At 39.8% G+C, this 13,128-nt stretch overlaps 1 protein-coding gene across 1 annotated transcript; it reads left to right on the forward strand.

The window, feature by feature from the left end:
* The first annotated feature begins 8,799 nt into the window (after window positions 1–8,799).
* DYTN (dystrotelin) lies at window positions 8,800–12,416 on the forward strand. The gene is given in 5 exon segments (XM_056349618.1): window positions 8,800–8,858; window positions 9,827–9,980; window positions 11,227–11,707; window positions 12,272–12,360; window positions 12,363–12,416. Coding segments are annotated over 4 exon segments (774 nt in total). The 5' UTR covers window positions 8,800–8,858; window positions 9,827–9,830.
* Window positions 12,417–13,128: the final 712 nt, after the last annotated feature.

Below are 13,128 nucleotides of genomic sequence, written 5' to 3' on the forward strand. Positions count from 1 at the left end.
GCTTCACCATCTGTGTGCTGTCACCATCTCAGCAGAGCATGATGGGAACATCTGGGTTTTACTGAGGTGTTTCTGAGCCTTTCTTCTTGATGCAGATCCCAGCCATTGTGGGAGAAAGCTGCACTCTGTCTTGTGTGGAAAATGCAACTCACAGCTGTTTCCATGGGGTGAGTGAAGTTATGATGTCCTGGGAAATTATTCTGAATGTTGCTAGTGTATTAAAATTGCAAGTGTATCACCATATAACATCCACCAACATCTACATTTAAGGGGCAGGACTGATTATCAATCTCACAATATGGGAGGATCTATATTCATAAAAAAAGATGTTTAGTAAGATATTACTGAAGACTCTTGCATTTATTCCAAAACCTTTGGAACCCAGTAACATTTTACATGAATGGAAAATCTATGCTAGCAGAGTCCAATATCAGAGCTTTTTTTAGGAATTGTAGATGAGACACCAGTTCTTTTCAAGTAAATGGCTGAACTTGAGACATATATTTTTTTCCAGGTTCTGAATTCAGGAATTGTTGAAGAAAAATTCTTGTCTTGGCTGAGATCAGAGCCTGCTGTTCTGCTGTGGCTCCCTACATGTTACAGATTATCAGCCACAGAAATGGTTTCTCACCAAGCTAGATGCAGAGTCTGCAAAATTTTCCCCATTACAGGCCTCAGGTGCGTCAATAATTACTGTAGTCTATAGCATCCACATAAATAGTTCTTACCATTGTTCACATACCTTACAGGCTATAACTGCTGTATTAAGCAAAAAACTTTGGGCATAATCTAATTTGACAAGTAACACAAGGAGAGAGAGAACCGTCACAGGCTAGTGCTCAAGCCTGCATCCTGCTTCTCTTTAGTTCGCTAACACAGACGTGATTATGGAGACTTACGGAAAGTAAACTGGCAGTTCAGTGGTAAAGCCAATTAAACCCATGTAATTTCTTAGTTCTTTGCCCCATAATCAGGTGTATTAACTGGCTAGTTAAGTTATGCATCTTAGCATTTTACTCATCTAGGTAATGGTATAAAGTAGCTTAATGGTATAAAAAGAACACTCCACACTAACCATTACCTACTGACCAGAACACTCAGAAAAGCATTTTACTGTTACTTTGTTCTCACTAATAGTAAGCTTGCAGGTTTAGTTTTTTGCAGTTTTAGTTTTATGCTAAGTTGCAAATCCTACATCAATAATGTAGTGATGTTACAGTTACGTGAGAGCAGCAAACAGAGATAAGCTGGTGCATAAGAACGTGTAATTGCATGTAATACATGCAGGTGTAACTACATTCTCAAAAATGGTGCTAGAAAAAGCATTTCTTCCTTCGATTGAATTTTGATGCAGCAAATAATATCAAAATCATTTGTGGATTCTGGGGAATAGTCCACTGTCATTTGGACAAAATAACTCTTGGATTCAGAGAATGCTGAGGAAAGTCATTATTCTAATCAAGATTCTCCGCATTTCAGAACCCAGGGATCTGGATTTCCAGTAATAAAGTGCACTTACACCAGGTTCTTACTTGTGGAAAAGTAACTTAATCCTTCTGTTTTCCCTTGCAGGTATCGCTGTCTGAAGTGTCTCAATTTTGACCTTTGTCAAGTCTGCTTTTTCACTGGCCGTCTCACCAAACCCCATAAGAGGTCACATCCCGTTGTGGAACACTGTGTGCAGGTAGAGTCCCGTGGTACTGGTTAATTTCCTTGTCCAGGTTCTTCATGGAGGCAAGTAGGCAGTAGACTCTTGAACTACATTGGTTATGAAATTATGTGTGTATTAGCCATAATGGCCATGACATATTAGCATTATTAATCTGGGAACAGTGAGTCAGGGAAAGGAAAAAAGGAGGCTTCTAACCTTAGGAGTGTTTTGTTCTGAAATAACTGCCCAGAACCATGAAATGTCATAGTGCAAATCCTCTTCCCAAGGAGTTTTATGGCAAATTTTCCATTTGCAGATCATCTTTAAACCTGTGGAAAGGGCCCTCAGTGTGCCCCAGTGCTTCTTCCTCCCAATCCCGATGTGGACTCATTCAGAAATTAATTTACCCTAAAGCTGTACAACCTGCTTTGTTTGAGAGCTTTCCCACTTTATTGTAAACCTTTTGGACTCATTTGTCTCTGACAGTCAGAGATGCAGCACAGAGAGGTAGCGTGGGCCCAACTAAGCTCACCTACTTGGGCTCCATTACAGGGGCAACCTGTGCTTTCATCACACTAGTGGTGAAGTTCAGCACTAGGAATTTGTGTTTGGTAGATAAGCTTCTCCTTTGAGCAGGAGATTCCAGACCTTTCACACAGCAGCAGACAGGGATTTATTTTTTTTTTTTTTTTGTGAATCTGTATAACAGTCTCTTCTTCTGTTCCAGTATATGAGCTGAAAAGCACCCATGAAAGTTTCCCCCATGCCTCATGGTCTCCTTCCTGAAATCCTGTCCTTAACATGAAAGATACCTAGGTAGCCAAAAGGAAGGGCAGGAGGGATCTAACAAGGCAGGAGATGATGCAACCTAGGTCAGGTTGGTCAGGTCAGCAAGATCACAGCACTTCCACACACAGCTTCTCACAACAACCCAATCAGATAAACAAAAGATAGCCTGAAAGAAAGGACAAACTGCCATTTGAAGATGCCCTCACAAGAGCTGATGATATGAAGGTAAAGAACAAGACACCCAAATAAGGAGACAAAAGATTGCAATCACTGCCAGCTCCCAAAGGAGCTAAAGGCACATCCAAAAACCAGCGTTTGGTCACACTAAGAGGAACCCAGAAGGCTTAAGGAGAACTGGCATCTTCTTGTCTTCCATGTCACTCTTAAGTCATCATGGCCATACCATATGTATACTTACACCTTGGTGTATGAATGCCAGAAAGGCTACTTGGACACATGTATGTTAGTGCCTGTGAGTAAGCATGAATGAGTGAAAGCAGGTTTGTTTTAAAATGAAGTTGCCTTCTATACTATTGTCTGACATTGAGCTTTCCCACATTGTTTCTGGAATATTGCAAATGGATCGCTGAACTTAGTTTCCTTTATGAAGTCCTACTCTTAACACTAACCCTGTAAATACTACTTTTGCGGCCAAAATCTATACCAAAATTTAAAAGATAAGCTACTCACTATGACAGATACCATTTTTGTATTTTTTATGTGGGACATAAAGCAATCAGTAGTAAGCCACTTTTCCCATATCTTCCACTCTTAGCAGATGCTGTTGGCTGGGTAAGTTTTCACGTTGTCTCTATGAGGGAGTGGGCTGTTGAGTGGGGATTTGAAATAATCAGCACTGGTTTTCCTTACCACGCTGACACCTTGTGGTAATGTTATTATAATGTTATTACCACGATGAGGAACGACTAGGAGTCATGCTGTATGTTTTTGTGTTTTCCTGTTCAGTCTGTTGGGGCTCACGCCGCGTTGTGCAGAAGTCACTTCCTGGGACAGAATTGGTTTGTGTCCTCCTATAATACAGCTACTGAGCTTAGTTATACCCAAGTCTGACACTGCCGTGACAAATGGGAGTGTGGTTTTTACTGTGTTGTGTGAGAGGAGGACGTGAGGCACAGGAGGCTGTATCTATTAGCACTTCATACAAGTATAAAGGTACTTCTTCCCATTGATCAAGAGGCAACTTAGATACTAGGCAGGTAGTACTACTGTGACTGTGAGCTTAATCACTGTAACTGCCAAAATCCTGCATTAGGCATTTCCAGACTGCCTGAATTTGGCCCAGGCAGAGTGTTTTGCTTTCCTAACAGAACTGGAGCCACTCTTGCCTGTGGTCATGCATCATCACCCACCTCAGCTCCTCTTCTAGGGCTCAGACAGCAGCCATGGGCCTCTTCAGTTGCTGAGCAGGTGAACCTTTGTGTTCTTATGTCTCGCCTTTGCCTCAGACCGTGTCTACTTGTGGGCAGCACCTGTTTGAAAATTCAATCCCTTCTTTATTATCCCTCATTCCAATAGGTGTCAGCAAAGGCGAATGCAAAGCACTTTCTCCGCACCATCAGGAACAACCTATTTCAAGAGCGCTGCCGAAGAAAGGAAGCTCAAAGAAGGAGGGCTCTAGAGACAGTGGAGGAGAGGCATTTCCCTACTCACAAAAAGACTTTGTGAGTTTCTGTTTCAGATAAGTTTATAATCTCTGAATAATGTGTCAGGCTGTGGGATACTGCTTGATTATATCCTTTGAGTAAGTGATTTTGTTATGACAGGCACCATGCCACAGCTTTTCCATTAAAAAGGGAAAGCATAAATGGGGAGTTGCTACACATTGTTCTGTAGCTTAACCATGATTACCATGCTGACAACCTAATGACCAGTTGTCTTTTAAAATATAACATGCTTGTGTCTTCCTTCCCTCCTTCCTTATGTCATTTCTTTCTCTCCATGCCATTTCTTATGCGCAGTCTAGGGTCAAGCACTGCAAATATTTAGTACCTGTCACAACTGCATGGATTTTTAGGCACCTCCTCTGACAAATGTGTTGGAAATTAACTGTGAATACTTTCCACATGTGATCCACAGTGTGTTCACTGACAGACATGCTGCTCAAGTCCCACTGAATTGCAATCCCGTGGGATTACTCACAAGAGTGAGTAGCTGATCTCACCATTCCAGTTCTTTCAGATCACTTCTGTTTTGTGTGCTTATATTTAACATGTATTTCATGTTAATGTAATCAATAATGTAAATCATTACTGTATTTCCACTGATTACAGTGATTAATAGTGAGCATTGCAGGTCATGTCGTGATTTTTCCCTATAGCTTCTCCTTCCTTGCTCTGAGATTTTGGTTGATATTTAGGTGTAGAAACTGAAAGGAATGATTATACAAGAGAAGCACTACAAAAATACAAAGGGTGAGATTCCTTCCTAGTTGTATAAAGACCTAGCAAGTCACACCTTACATGTGTTCTCCAAATGAGGCTTCCGTGGGACTGAAATAGGGAAAAAATGGTCATTTCTCCCTAAAAGAATCAATTTCTTCCTTGAAAGGAAGAAGGAGGAGAAAAATCTGTTTATAAAACTTGATTGTACTACACTGCTAGGTAAGTACATTGCTATTGGATACCTATTTTTATATACATTAAGACCAATGGATGATAGTTACAGTGATTTTCATGGAGAATATCATTTTAGTGTTTGGTTTTTAGAATGTTGTCAAATGCAAAACATTTTCCATTGCTAGTATTTCTCCACTTCTATTCAGCAACAAAAAGTATTTCTTCCATTTGAATGTCTTTAATTCTTCTGTGAGCAATCAAGATTTGTCTGTAATTCTGTGGGATTTTTCTTACCTAATTCTTGGGTAGCAATGAGAGAAAGAAGAATGTGGGGATGCTGTACAGGTGTCACAATGGGACTGTAGGTATCTGGGCTTTTTCTAGCATAGAATGGACTGAACAGCAGGGTATCTGGCCCTTTGCTATCTTTTTGTAGTTGAATTTCCGAATATATTTAGCTCTTGGCTAAAGGAAGCAAAAAAAGAAAAGCAGCAAATTGTACTGATACTAAATAGGTGGAAAGAAGAACCTGTTGTTGAAATTCTGTTGAAAGAGTGGAATTTGTTTTCAGGAATCTCATGCCTTCAGCCAAAATATGCCAGCAGGCATAGCTAAACCATACTTCTTGCTTAGTCAATAGCACAGCTCTCTGTCTACTTACAGTGCATTAGTTTTATTTTGATCTTTCTGGTACAAAAGCCATGTAAGGCTTGATCCTTTCTCTACTCATTATTTCTCTGTTGGTATACAGTCTCCCTGCAGAACTCAGTGCTTCACCACTACCTGGCCCTGAAAACCTTTCTTTCCCAGTGGACAGACCTATCCTGGAGTCACCCAAGTTCATATCTGAAAACAGGATTGTAATGCAGAGGGGTGAGAATAACAGCAAGACACCAGAGCAAAGCAAGACAAAAGCCCGGGTGAGCAAAACATGAAGCTGTAATAGTGCTAAAGCTGTGAAGAAGACCTACCAAGTTAACTATCTACTTGCCTTCTAATTACCACTGAAAAAGAAATTTAATGGGCAGCTTCACCTTCCTGTTCATTTCTCACTTACGGAAAAAATGTGGAATCTGAAAACTTAGTGAAGCTTGAGTTCAATACTCTCCCAAGATTAGTGACTAACTCCTGGACTTCCATAACCTTCAGAAGCCTCTGTACAAATATTTGCTCTGTTACTTTTTTCCCCCAAAGTTGTCTTAGAGTAGCACATTAAAGACTAGCTAAGTCTGGAGTCCCTGGAGTCCTCTATTCTGACAGTAAAAGATGCCATCATGTCCTCCTACTGCAAGCAAATGTCAAGGAAGGATGCCGTAATTCTTATTAGACTCAGGCCATTTTTGTCACCATGGCAATAGCAAGAGGACAGAATGGGCCCTTCTCAAGGATAAACACGGAGTAGTGTCCTTTTCAACTAAAACAGCTCATACATAAAAGCTCTCCACTAAACCATTTCCAGGTTCCCTTGTATAGAAACAATGCTAGAGGAGTGGGTAGGGCAGTGTAGAAAAAAATAAGTGCATAGCAGGTTTTTTATTTCTATATTTATTTGAGAGGTTGGTAGATCTGCACATACTTGGAATACAGGGAACACTGGGTTGTGTTCAAACCAGTTTGTGTCATCCACTCATCTTGTTCTTCTCAGAAGCCAAGGGTGCAGTAACTGAGAACTAGGCTGTGCATGTCAGGTCACTTCTTTGGCTGCTACTTCTGTGCTGCCCTTTGGAAGACCTATCTTTTAGGACTCTGATGCCCAGCTCAAGGTATCAGTGCCAGCCAGCACATATCTGCAGAAGTTGTGAACAACCATTGCTTAAGCAGATAATTTTGATGGCTGGCATTTTTCATTTTAGAAGACAGCGAGATGGGACTTGCATCCCTGTAGTAGGATTCTGTCACACACATTGCTCCCTTGTTCTTTTTCTCTCTGGGCTGAGAATTATTTTTGAGCAGTTTTGTACTGATTTCCAACATCTTATAGTGCAGATGATTTCAATGTTGATTAAAAGGGTGCAGAGTGTAAGTCCAGTGATAGCTTTTAGTAGAATCCATGAGCTTGGAGGTCCTGGGGATCCAGCTCTCAATCTCGTACTTTCCTGGCAGCCCTTATTCCAGCCCAGTTTATACCATGCCTCTAAAGCAAGTACCTGGGAAGTGTTTATCTGCCTGACTTCTGGGCTACTGTCCCCTGTGTGGCCCAGAGACTGCTGCTTCCATACAAAGACCAGGAGTTTCTCTTCTTTCTTCTATATCCAGTCTCTCCCTCCATCTCCTTGTCCCAAAGCAGTTGCGTGACTTGGGAGAGACTGTTCCCAAATCAGAATATTCAATTTTGCAGGAATTCCAGGGAATAAGGTTTTTGTTCTAATTTAAAACAAAATAATTCTCATACACTTAGAATTTGTCATAGGACAAAGAATTTGTGCTGTAGAGTAAATTTTCCAGTCCATTCTAGCAGCCATCAGGAATATTTTAACGGATCAGTTGACTGCAGTTACATTAAAAAAGTTAACTAGTAACTCTGTAAAACAGACCAAATCCCAAATTTGCCATGCCCTCTTACAGCAAAATTTGCTTAGAAAATGAAATTTTATTGCTGATAAAGTTATGAACAGATACTTTTCTCTTTTTTATTATAGGCCATAGCCTCTTTTGAAGCAGATGTTTTAAAAATGCATGAATCCATCAAAAGCATTCACAATGAGAGCAGGTAGGTAAATGCAGGTAGTACAGTGGCTGAAGACTGGTGGGTAATGCTGCTCAGGTGGAGAGTTAGAAGAGAAATTATCTTTCCATACTTTAGAGATTTAGAGATTTTAAAAAACATATCCTATCAAATGGGGATGAATGATTAAAAACTCAGCAACAAAATTGTAAATGGACATCACAGGAAAAATAATTTCTGGCAAAGCACAACATTATGATTTTTTTTCATCAGCATTTCTGTAATTGTTAGTTTACATTTCTAAAGGAAATTTTTAAGGGAAAAAATGTATTGCATAAAAATATCAGAGTAGCACAGGTTTTAATTTTTTTCTGTGAATAAGGCTTAAACAAAACAAATTCATAATTCATATATAGTTTTTAAATCAAAGTAGGGTATCTTTCAAAAAAATATGCTGTCACATAGAGATTACAAGGCTTAATACAATAACTATTGGTAAAAATTCCATGACTTAGATTATTGCAGAAGTCCCTTCTGATATTCAGACCTTTGACATGACAAAAGTATTAATTCCTAAACTACAGGTTTCTTGGGTGGTTTGCTTGCTTGTTGGGCAAGTGGATACTGGTGTATGGGCAACAATGCTTACCTTTTTCTTTCACTTTTGCTTTCCCCTCCTTCATCTTTGTAGGTATATATGAATGTGCTGTAGATATAATCATCTCTGTGACCACTGAAACCGATGGAATTACGGCAAAGTGTAGAATTTGATCCTGAATCTACTCCTTTTATTTCCTTCAGTATGTTAGGTTCCCTCTGTTCCTGTTTTGTTTCAATGTATAATTGCTGCTCCGAATTCACACAAGGGCACACCAAGATTAGAGCAAAACAACTGCAGTTTCATTGTAAGTCTGCATCCTTACCTCACTCTCTGTTCTCACATGGGAAAACAGAGAGATACGGCAAAGATCTTCAGCTTTTGTTTAGATCAGCCATAGTTGAGATGGTATCTGGCAAGCCTGCTCCTGAAATACTGCATCACCCTGTGACCCAGAGCTTATCATATAACTGGGTGAATGACTCACACTACTCATGGGAAACTCTTTGTTCTTATTTGTAGATCAACATCCAGCATTTATGTGCCTATTCACAGAACTGGGCTCCGAGTTACTTGAAGGTAGTCAGCATTTTACTGTAAAGATCCCTTAAATGCTGTTATAAGGGACCACTGTAATATTATTTTTAATTTTAAAAGATCTGGCTTGCTGTCCCACTTGGACAAATCTTGCATAATTCCAGTGAAACTGATGGGGCTCTTGTCTGTGAGCCAATGCATACCCAAAATAAAGTGAATCAGATTAAATTCTGGATATAACTAAGCAAGGGAGTTAGCTATTTCAGCTGTGTGATATGAAGCAGTTGGTTTATTACTGTAGCGTTAACAAACTTTTCAGTCTGTCTCCACCTCAGCCAAGGGGAAGACAAAACTGTATTTCTACCCTGACTTTTTAGAAAAATCCCAACTCTAGAACAGAGATATGGGTGGTATTTTTGTCATACTGTGCCCTGAATAGGTAATTTCTAGATCTTTTCTGGTGTGTGTGGGAGGGCGGTACTTCTCATTGCAAAAACCACAGTATCTTTTCAAGAACAAGTGGCCTGTGCAGAAACTACTGGTATCATCAAACAAGCTGCACAGAATACCGGGAGCAAGAAGGAACTCAATAAAAGGGGCAGAGGCTCCTTTTAGTCCTTTGTTGCCCAGGGGGAAGCGGTGGAATCTTTTGCAGGTCAAGGAATTGCCCTAAGTAGTTTGTGTCTAGACAGAGGGACTGCTGTAATGTCTTTCCTGTTGCAGCCACCTTTGTGTGAAAGGTAAAACCCCTAGATGCAAGGCTCAGCCCTGGCCACAGTTCCACTCAGCTCATATCTTTCCTCATCTAGAACATTCTTGTTCTTATTAGCTCAACGGATACAGCCCAGTTCCTGAAATACGGGCCTCTAACACCAGTGACAGCTGACAAAAATTTCCTGAACTGATGAAGAGGAGAAAGGTTTTGCTATAATGTTTGCTCTTTTCCATGACTGGATATATTTGTATATGTGTGATCTAGCAAAATTCCCACCCTCCCGTGTCCCTGGCAGGTACATGAAGAAGCAGTTCAACAAGTGGAAGGACAAAATGCAACTTCTTCACAACCGCCAGGAAGAAAAAAGCTGCAAAATAGAGGCAAAGCTCCAAAGCCTGAGAGCAAGTCATGAAAACCTGCAAATGAAGCTGCAGCAGATGAAACAAGAAGTAAAGATATAGTGATAAATATACCAGGATTCTTCACAGCTATAGGCAATTACTGAACACTAACTATTCCTTTTCCTGTAGACCAGCAGTCTTGATGCTATTTTCTGCACCTTCTGCTTGTCTGCTCAGTTGTCTTAGGTTCTTGTCTTCAGAGAAGGCAGATAGGCTCTTTGCAGCAGTGATTTTCTTGTCATTCTGTATATATTTAGCATCTAGCAGATATTCATGTCTGGGATGTTCAGATACTACTGCAATGAAAATAATGAGCAGGTATTCCAATAAGAGTGAGAAAATTATTTCCAACAGAGCTGTTAGATACTTCATTGCAGTCTTTTCTTTAGAGAACAATCCTGTGTTGGCATTGAATAATAAAACACTCTTGTTATTCCTAATCGCTGTCTTGTACTGGGATGTAAGACAGACCTCTTACAGAAAATATTTCATTTCTTTTCAATTGTACTGAAGTATCTCTGAGGTTCTGAAAAAGCCCTTATTCGTTCATACGAATGCATGCGTATTACAACCTAAAGCATTTTTGTAGTATTTTCTGCAAAGCTGTTTTTAAAGTCTTTTTCAGGTGTGGTCAGACGTAAGAGAAAAGCCAGACACATCTGCAATGCACAGTTGGTCACTTTGAAATCACTTGCACATGGAGTCCAGTATGACCTGGCATGTCATCCAATCCAGTCCTGTCACAGGCCTGTCCACAGCACAGGACTGGTTGCATACATGCAGACAGTTAAGTGTCCAGCGCATGTGCAGTCAGCTGAGTGCATCCCAGTTACATCAGATTCTGTGTTCATGCAATGGATGGTATTTGCCATCATAGTTCTGTCCAGAAAATTCCAAGTACAATTGTGACACTGACAGCCAACCTTGTTTTGGAATTTCAAATGTTAACAGGTGTGAGGTGTTTGATATGTGTTTAGTATACACTTTTTTCCCCCCCTTAGTTTCATTGTTTTTAGAAAATTTTCCTGCAAATTTACTCTCAGAACATTATTATTCAATGGCATTAAAGCATATAATGTCTTCAGATTGGAGCTGTGGAAAACTGGCCAAACTCAAACACAATGTTCTGTTTTATTGCAGGAAAATATTTGTGAAAAGAATTGGTTTAGTTCACTGGAAATTAAAAAAAATATTATTCTGACCCCAAATTATTTTTCTACCTATTTTACTACTACCAGAAAACCAAAATATCAGTTATTTTCACAACATAGTTTCTGTTTTTTGTCTATTGCAGACAGTGTTACAGTCATCAGAGCATCCTTTTGCACAGTGTCAGAATATGATGCCAAGAAATCCACATATCCTGCTGGAAAGGAGAATGCAAGGTGGATTAAATCCTGCTCAAATAAGATCTACTTCCAGAACATGTGTGGACTGGAAATCTTTGAATCCTCCCAGCTCTGCTGATAGAATGCAGCTTGTACAGATGCCTGTGGTTCCCACTGCAGTGGACTTTATGTTCTCAGAAGACCCACTGGAGTCAGTGTCCCTGCAGAATGACAGATTTTATATGGGACAGTATAAAAAAGCAAAAGAGAATCAAACATACCTGCCTGAATCGACAGAAAATTCCCTCAGTGGCATCATGAGGAATAAAGTTCTTACCCCCACTGCAGTGCAGGTATCACCTGATGAGAATGAAGTCAGTGAGGAAGAGCAACTGCAGCAGCTAGTGATGAAACTGAAGAATGCATTGTCTCTCCAAGCCCAACCAGGTATATATAAGTTCTCCCAGTTATCTAGACTGTCGTCTCCCCTTCATCCAGTTTACTCTGTAATATTGTCCATAATCATTTTATCCTCAGAGGAAACTTGGAACTTGCCTTTGCCATTGTAGAAGTACAGCTCTACACTTTAAGGTAGAACATACTCCTGTAAGGTGGAATATAGCCCCTAATATTGGGCTAATTTGAAATGGGATGAGTCAGAGCACGTAAGAGGAAATCAGTCTCAGCGGTCAATTAAGGAGCAAATCTATTCTGGTGAGGGCACTGGAGGTCTTTACTGTTGCCACTTCTGTGACATTGTAACTATGACTCTAGTCCCAGGCAGGCTTCCATGAGTACAAAATCCCTTTGTAACCAATGGTCTTACACAGCGGAGTTTTGTTCAACACACAGGATGCCTGACTTTTGGTAATGAGCATGCAGTAAGGAGAATGACAGAAAAAGCTGCTGTTTCTACAGAGTTACCTTAATTTAGAGATTTATAAAGAGTTTTTTAGGACTCTGGCAGCATTCAATTGCTCTAAAAGACTTTAAATCTGTTCTGGTTTTCAGCTCAACAGTCTGTTTTGCAGCAGGAGTTCTTCTCTACAGCTGAACGTGTTTGCAGTTCCTTTTCTGACCTCATCAACCAAGTAACTTCACCAGCTTGTAAATGATGGAAAAGACCATTCTCCTTACAGCTTCACTGAACTATTGAAGGTAATTGATGCTATGTCAGACTCTTTAAAGTGTCTCAGGTGTTGCACTGTAATAAATAAGCCAGCATAACAGATTTCTGCATTTACTGACTTCACCAGGAACCGTAAATCGTGTTAGAGAACCATGTTCCTTTTGTATTGGTGGTTTCCAGCTGCTGTGCAGTAGATGTTGGCCCAGCTGATAAAAATCAGCATGTCTTCAATACTGTTACACTGGCTTTCACAAGTGCCCTCTCTTCTTACTGCTGTGTAATTGGTAGGTCCTTGTGTTTCAGAAACATTGGTTTTTTATGAGAGTTGGCTTGAGTCAGCTGGTTTCAGTGATGTATTTACTATCACATTGTTGTTTCTTAGACTAAAAGAGACTTCAGTCAGACTTCTCAATGCTTGATATTTACATATTCATATTTTTCTGAACTACTAAATTCATATTTAAAGATGCTTTGAACATTTAAAGGCTTTAGAAGAGCCTTTCCATTATTGATTAACTTATATATTAGTATAGAATGATTAAGAAGAATGTAATGTTTAGTATAGAATGGTTATTAAGAATGTAATTTTGCCTGCAGGATCTAAAATCTGAGAAAAGTAATTGTTTTCTCTGTTACTAGCACTTTGTATTTGATAGAACATATCTAAAACTTCCAGAGTATTAAAAATACTTATCAAGACTGTACACACATATGCAAGTGCATATATGCATGTAAGTAA

Source organism: Falco biarmicus, chromosome 8 (assembly GCF_023638135.1).
Source record: "Falco biarmicus isolate bFalBia1 chromosome 8, bFalBia1.pri, whole genome shotgun sequence".
NCBI lineage: Eukaryota > Metazoa > Chordata > Aves > Falconiformes > Falconidae > Falco > Falco biarmicus.